Genomic DNA, 7,911 nt, shown 5'->3' with positions numbered 1-7,911 from the left:
AAAACATGTAGAAGTCTTTAATTTTTATCATAGGTACCCTTCAACTGAGTGACGGAATCAACAACAAAAATCCAGAAAGTCACATTGTGTAATTTTTAAGTAATTAATTAGCATTTTATTGCATGATATAAATATTTGATCACCTAGCAACCATTAACAATTCCAGCTCTCACAGGCCTGTTAGTTCTTCTTTAAGATGCCCTCCTGTTCTCTCATTACCTGTATTAACTGCACCTGTTTCAACTCATTATCTGTATAAAGGAGGATGGATGGGGCCATGTATCGGGAGATCTTAGCCACCAACCTCCTTCCCTTAGTAAGGGCATTGACGATGGGTCTGGGTTAGGGTTAGGGTCTTCCAGCATGACAATGACTTGAAGCACACAGCCAGGGCTACTAAGGAGAAGCTCTGTAAGAAGTATCTCAAGGTCCTGGAGTGGCCTAGCCAGTGTCCTGGCCTGAACCCAATCGAACGTCTTTGGAGGGAACTGAAAGTCCGTATTGACCAGCGACAGTCCAGGAACCTTAAGGATCTGGAGAAGGTATGTATGGAGAAGTGGTCCAAAATATCCCTGCTGCAGCCTGTGCAAACCTCATTAAAAACTATAGGAAATGTCTGATATCTGTAATTGCAAACAAATGTTTCTGTACCATATATTAAGTTTTGTTTTCTGATGTATCAAATACTTATGTCATGCAATGAAATGCTAAGCAATTACTTAAAAACATCACACAATGTGATTTTCTGGATTTTGTTTTAGATTCAGTCACTCAGAGATGAAAAGTTCCTATGATAAAAATTAAAGACTTCTACATGCTTTGCAAGTGGGAAAACTTGCAAAATCAGCAGTGTATCAAAAACGGGTTTTCCCCACTGTAAATCGCTGGAAAAAGGAGGAACTTTGTATGGTTGTTAACGTTCTAGTTTACAGGAACTGCAACTGCAGATGGGGAACAGAAAACACAGTACTAAAAACAAGAGAGTGAAAGATATGCAAACATCTAAACGTTGCTCAATATTTAACCTTTGATGTCTAGATTTTAGACTTGCCCAAACATCGTTCAGATAAGGCCTTGAGCCAAAAATTGAGGAAAGAAAACCCGTGATTCTTCAAGCCTGTGGGTGAGTCCCTTCGGCAGGTTTAACTTCCTGGTTCAGGGAGTATATTAGAAGCCGTGTGCCTCTCATCCTCACTCACTGACTCGGTCTTGTAAACAGTCAGACTCACCGTGTCGGGGGGAAAGGAAGAATTGTTTGCGCCTGTTGATCCACAGCTTCAGGTAAGTCTCATTGTATATACAGTGTGCAAAGATTTTAATAATTAGTCTAAAAAATGGTGTTGTGTTCTTCTTATGCATTCTTGTAATATATGTACAGATTATAACGTAGCTCAACTTTAAGTTTAGGTTATCACTTTTTTTGTTTGTATATTAAAAAAGGAACTATTTGGTCAATTTTCATGCGGTTTAAAGAATCAGAACATTTTATTTATCCCGTTAGCGATCAAGCAGTAAGAAACACAATGGATTAAAAGGTTTTTAATTTTTAAGCTAGCAAATCACAACCACAGAACAATATTTAAACTGACAAATATAACTAAACAAAAACATGTTTTCAGTTAATTAAAATGTTATATTTTTGGTAGCTTTTCTAAAGTCAAGTCCCATTCCTTCAGCCAACTGATGGATTCCTATACTTACTGGTGTTGCCTCATAAAAGGTTTCATCATAAAAAGGTTCTTTACATCCCAAGAACAGAGACAGATATTGTAAGTGATTTACCATTTACTAAATTTGTGCACCCATAACAAATTTCTTTAGCAAATGTTCAAATTTTATTCAAATATTCTGTTGTAAAAGCAAATATAACAAAATAAATACTAACACTGAGTAATGGCTGGAGAAACCACATCTCTTTAGGGGCAAATTAGTCCCAGATTGAGAGAAAAATATTCACAATAAAACACACATTTAATATATCAGCAATGACACTCAGAGTAAAAGATTATTAGCCAGTATACATAAACTCAAACTTGTTTTATTGTGTTTGTGCCCCATCCATGTCAGTGACAAGTGTTTGCATTCATATCATGAAGATATATAACATATTTAATGTAAAAAGAAACAGGAAGTGTGTGAGTGTAAACCAGCGGTGTCCCAGATCTGTCCATGTTCCAACACATGTTAATGACCTCCTCAGCATACCACGTAATGACCCATTCATTTCTTCCTGGTAACCCTAACCCAGGGGTACTCTATAACAGGATGCCCAGTCTTTAGGTCTGATATTGGATCTCTCTGGTACATGAAGAGAACTGGGTCATTCGGTGTAGTTTTTGCATCTATCACATTATGCTGTGTTCTAATGCTGTCGGTTTGTAAAGTTTTTGTGCACTGATTTAAACATTCTTTTTTTGAAGTGAGCAAAGAATGAGGAGAAGATCTTAATTTTCAGCCTAATTTAATAAAGCTAACTTTTGGGCTGACTTTATGATGGTCATGTGGTTTTGTCCTGGGGAAAACAGGCAGCTCTGTCAGATATAAGAAAGCCAAACTTACTCAGAATACTGCATTGAAGCAGCTTGTCTATAAAACGTAGGAACTTTTCTAAAGAAGGCTGGCTTGATTTCTTTCATTTCTTTTCCTCACAAGGTATTACACTGACTGGCAAAATAATTTAACATTTTCCGATAATCTGAAAAGTGTGGCATTCACCCTCCTCACTCTGACTTACCACTAAGTACAATTCAATGCAACTGCTGTAAACTGCCTTCAAAAGTCCCTTAATTACTAAAAATTCTAACTAATAAAACTCATTGAAATTTGTGCAAGGCTCTGTAGATTTTCTATTTTTACAAAAACAGAAGTTTTCTTGCTTTTTGCCAGAAGTTATGATGGCTCTGTCCTGGTTGCTGGTTCTGCTGGCGATTACTTCCACTACCTTAAGCATCAACCCAGGAGTGACGGTCAGGCTGACCAATAAAGGCCTTCAATATGGTAACCTTTACAGCTGAAGCTTCATTATGTAATGAGATTTCTCCCTTGTTTCCTCATCATTACCATCAAATCTGCATATATTTGCCAGGAAAACAACTAGGCATCGCTGCCCTGCAGAAAGAACTTCAATCTGTCCATATTCCGGATTATTCTGGCTCAGAACATGTGTCTCCCATTGGCAAAGTCACATACAGTTTAACAAAGTAAGGCAATGCATTATTCAAAAAACACTCCAAACTCAGTTAAAAACTGAGGCCAACTGTTCTGAAACTGTTCCAGCATGCGGTTAGTGAACACAGGGCTGCCAAGCTCTGCAGTGAATCTGGTGCCAGGGACTGGGGTCAGGCTGACTATCGGAAACGCCTTCATGAATCTGCATGGAGACTGGAGGGTCAAGTACCTCAGAATAATGTGAGTGAGGATCTTCTCAAACTGAAATTAGGTCCTTCTTACAGCACTGATCCCTTTGTGCATCGCTCTTAACAGAAAGGACAGCGGCTCTTTTGATGTAAATGTCAATGGACTCACAATCAGCACAACCATCGCAGTGAAAAGTGACGAGATGGGGCGGCCTGTGGTCAGCAATACTAACTGTGTAGCCACTGTCGGCAGTGCCAAAGTCAAGTTCCACGGTGGAGCTAGGTAAAAGAAAAAAACCCATGAGGGTACGCGATTGGAATCACATGCTGCAGAATCCTAACATCTGTCATGGTTGTCTGTTTCAGCTGGCTCTACAATCTCTTCAGCAAGTTCATAAACAAGGCTCTATGTAACGCTCTGCAGGAACAGGTGAGGGCTAACCAGCCAAAAAGCTCACCATCCCTTTCTGAATTCCTTACCCTACTGCAGAAATATTCACACCTTTTGAACTCTTTCTGATTTAGTTTCATTGCAACCCCACATTTTGAAGTTTTCTTATTGGGATTTTATGTTACAGACCAGCACAAAGGATTGCAAATTTTGAAGTGGAATGAAAATGAACAATGGTGTTTAATGTAATCCCCATATGATCCAGCTTTTCTGTGAAGGCCTCACAAGTTTGTTCACATAGGTGAACAAACAGCATCGTGAAGACCAAGCAACAGCACAGAAAGGCCAGAAGGTTGAGAGGAAGTTTAAAACAGGGTTCATTTACAAAATAATATCCCAAGCATCGAAGATCACAGAGAGCACTGTTCAATCCATCATCCTAACTTGGAAGATACCAAGATGCTCATGTAAATGTGCAGGAGCTGCAGACACCCACAGCTGAGGCAAATTAATCTGTAGACTGGATCACTATTAATTAACTTTTAGTTGTGTGCACCATGAATGTTGCTTGGAGGAGTGACAGGAATAAAGCCATTGTCAACAGAAGGCCATACGTTTTCACAAGCCATGGAGAGGACATAGAACAAAACCTGTGGGAAGCTGAAAAAGATTGGAGACTGGGACAGAGGTTCACCTTCCAGCAGGACAGCAACCCTAAACATACCACAGAATTGTTTAGATAAAAGCATGTTTATGTTAGAATGCTCCAAAGTTCAGAGCTTAATGATATTGACGATGTGCAAAAACTAATGTGAACTCTCTCCATCCAATCAGCTTGTTCTCTTTTTTTATTTTTTACAAAAAAGAATGTGCAAAAATATCCACACTCCTTGCTGTAAATCAGTCTCAGTATGTGCAAAGCTGCAGGGTTAATGATTTTCCTTCCACTTCACAGTTATCCACTAATTTGTTTTAGTCTATCACATAAATCCCATTAAAATACACTGTATTTTGTGGTCGTAGTCAATGTTAAATGAACATTTAACAGACGATTTTTATCAGGCTACATATACAGAGTGAGGACCACCATAGTTTGACTCACTATGTTAGCAGTAAATCTTTATTTTCATCCTAAACTGATTTTCGAAGCAGATGTCCATCAATGCACTCACATTTCCATACTATTCACAAAAGGAGCGGCACATAATTCAGATGTGGCTTTCTGTAGTAATTGGCCATCATCTTGAAGATTTCTTAGAATAAAAAGTAATCAGTTTAGTTAGGACAGTTGTTTGGTTAAAAAAAAATAGAGTTCAGAATTACAGTTTTTCTTTATTATTGCAGATTTGTCCTCTGGTAGATAAAACAGTCGCCGGTTTAAACCCCAAGCTGAAAACACTCAACGGTAAAGCATCTCTTTTTGCACATTATGTAGATGTTTTTCTATTAAGCCAACAGAATGTCAGTGAACATCTGTTTCTCTTATTGCAGTGCTGGCCAAGGTGGACAAATATGCAGAGATTGAATATTCCATGGTGTCATCTCCAGCTGTTTCACAATCTTCCATTGATCTGAATTTAAAAGTAAAGAATTCTAAACCACTGGGCATTTTTCAAGCATTGATATATATATATAAAACATTATTAAAAAATTGAGATCACTTATGCCCCCTTTTCTGTTAAAGGGGGAGTTCTACAACATTGGCAAGCACCAGGAGCCTCCGTTCACCCCCGCTGCCTTTTCCCTGCCATCCGAGAACAACAACATGTTGTACACGGCCCTGTCCGCCTTTACTGCCAACTCTGCAGCTTTTGTCTACAACCAAGCTGGAGTTCTCAGCCTGTACATCATGGATGACATGGTGAATTGCTGCTAAGTCTTCATGACCCCCAAGTCGATTAGATCACACCTGTGTAACAACATTCCTTGTTCTGCTACAAACAGGTCCCCAAAAGCTCTCCCTTCCGACTCGACACGAAAACGTTCGGAGTCTTCATCCCACAGGTGAGAAGCATTCCATGAATTTATTGAGGAATGTAAACATCGCTGGCGGTTTGTGCATCATTGATCCTCTTCTGTGTTCTCAGATTGCAAAGCAGTACCCAGGTCTAATGATGAAGCTGCTGGTGAGGGCTGAGAAGAATCCCTCAATCACTTTTCAGCCTAAAAATGCAACCCTTCAGGCCACTGGCACAGTGACGGCTTATGCCATTCAACACAACGGCACGCTTTCCCCTCTCTTTGTCCTGAACTTGGTCTGTCACAGTGCTGCTAAAATGGAAAGTCACTGTCTTAGCCAGTAAGAAAAAAAGATCTTGAACATTTCTGACAATTTTTTGGTAGGAGAGCAGTGTGAGCGCCGACGTGTTTGTCAGAGGACTGAGCGTTGCTGGGCATCTCACTCTCAACGAGTAAGTTACTCAAAAATGCACTGAAATTCTCCTTCAGGCTCTCTGTAAGGATGTTCAATGAGTTCAAACTTTGTTCTACTTGTACAGAATGAAATTGTCCCTAGGAACCAGTTATGTGGGACCTTTTCAGGTAAGAACTCTATTCTCTTATGATTTACTGTAATGTCCCTTAACTCCACCTCACCATACTGCTGAATCACAGGTCGGCTCCGTTGACAGTGTGCTCCGAACAGTTCTCAAAATCGTAGTGATACCCATAGTTAATGGTAAGTTTATATAGTTTTCTTTTTGAATTTTCTCTCAGATCTTCTAAGTTTGATATCCCAAAAAAACTCTAAAACTTTAACTTACATTGTCATCAAATACAAAATATGGACCCCAGTGTAATTATTCAAGCTGTGTCAGTGTGATTGGACCGAACAGTTTTAGCAATGTCTAACAGGCATCCACATGTACATATGGCTGGACCAGCTCCCATAACACAGAACAGACAAGGTTACAAAGTGAAACGGTAATGCTAATCTGTATCAGCATGTGAAGGCTGCTGTGTTAGGAAAGGCTCGGACATTTATGTTTAGAAATCTTTAAAAGTAATCTTGATCAGTATGGCTTAGTATTAACTATGTAAGTTAAACAGCTAAAGCACACCAACTGAAATAACTTCCAAATAACTTTTAAAATGTGTATACTCAACTAAATCAATTACATTCTTACTAATTATTAGCATCATTTTGCTCTGGTTTATCCTGCATGTTAGAAAGAAAAAATAATTAAGAGCTGGTTTGTGATTAAGGTATAAAATGTTACTTAAAGTGTTCAGTCTATTCTTTTCCCTTCTTTCCATTGATGGCCTCAGGGTTAAAAGCTCAGCTTGCCAGGAAGTTTGATTTTACAGTTAGCGCTGTCGCTAAGCTAGTTATCTCTGGTCTCGATCAATAGGAAACCTTTCTTTCAACAAATCAACTGCTCATCGGAAAATTTCCATACATCACATAAACAGTACAAATCAGCCTGTAGGTTTTAAACTTGCAGGCTGTGGTTGTATTCGTATTCATGTTGATTTAAAGTGCTTAGATCTGTATTCAGTCTGACTAACCCTCATAATATTACCTCCGTCTCCTGCATGAAATATCTGTGACCAATTAACCCTACATTTTCCTTCACAGTTCAACTTGATAAAGGTTACCCACTTCCTGCGCTCGGAAAAATGAACCTTGTGAAACCCCAGATTCAAATCATGAAGGTTAGAGACAATATATTCAACAGTAGCAGAAATCAAAATTTTCATGACCACATTAAAAGACCTCTGATTTCTGATAAGCAACATTTGTCTGATGTGTTTATCTGCAGGACTACATGCTGATCGGGACAGATGTTGATTTCACAGGTTGAAGTGCGAAGACCCAAACGGAGCAAGGAAACATTAGTTTTTTTAAGCTTCAATACAGCATAATTCCTACAATAAATTGTCAATATCACCTCAGATATTGATCATTTTTGGGTTTTTCCTACATTTGGTTGATTTTTAAATATCAGCTGTTTTGATTTTTGTGTTTTGAGGCCCTTGTGTTACTGCTGTCCTCTAATAACAGAAGACTTTCAGCAGAGCAGAGATGAGTTCAGGAATAGCTTACTGCTTCCAAAGCAGATGGCAGCACTTTCAGCTGCTGACTTTGGCTACGTTCTATTTCAAAGTTTCTGGCTTAGTGAAGTGATTCTGTAAATGTGCTGATCTGAACAGTTCTCAGCAGCC

The 7,911-nt window shown here is 38.9% G+C and overlaps 1 protein-coding gene across 3 annotated transcripts; it reads left to right on the top strand.

The window, feature by feature from the left end:
* The first annotated feature begins 382 nt into the window (after positions 1-382).
* On the top strand, positions 383-7,641 carry LOC124856540 (bactericidal permeability-increasing protein-like). Of its 3 annotated transcripts, none has more exons than XM_047347076.1 (16): positions 383-542; positions 2,887-2,997; positions 3,086-3,200; positions 3,277-3,408; positions 3,484-3,639; positions 3,723-3,786; positions 5,092-5,152; positions 5,239-5,330; positions 5,432-5,608; positions 5,692-5,751; positions 5,835-6,002; positions 6,091-6,158; positions 6,246-6,288; positions 6,361-6,424; positions 7,325-7,401; positions 7,509-7,641. In XM_047347076.1, the coding sequence occupies exons 2-16, from the start codon at positions 2,892-2,894 to the stop codon at positions 7,548-7,550; spliced, it is 1,425 nt and encodes a 474-aa protein (XP_047203032.1). In that variant the 5' UTR covers positions 383-542; positions 2,887-2,891; the 3' UTR covers positions 7,551-7,641. The 3 variants fall into 3 exon arrangements, with proteins under 3 accessions (XP_047203032.1, XP_047203030.1, XP_047203031.1); XM_047347074.1 differs by lacking the exon at positions 383-542 and adding an exon at positions 1,128-1,281; XM_047347075.1 differs by lacking the exon at positions 383-542 and adding an exon at positions 1,135-1,281 and having other exon boundaries at positions 2,890-2,997.
* The last annotated feature ends 270 nt before the right edge of the window (positions 7,642-7,911 follow it).

This window comes from Girardinichthys multiradiatus, chromosome 20 (assembly GCF_021462225.1).
Source record: "Girardinichthys multiradiatus isolate DD_20200921_A chromosome 20, DD_fGirMul_XY1, whole genome shotgun sequence".
NCBI classification, from domain to species: Eukaryota; Metazoa; Chordata; class Actinopteri; order Cyprinodontiformes; family Goodeidae; genus Girardinichthys; species Girardinichthys multiradiatus.
This window is presented reverse-complemented; position numbering and strand designations above follow the sequence as displayed.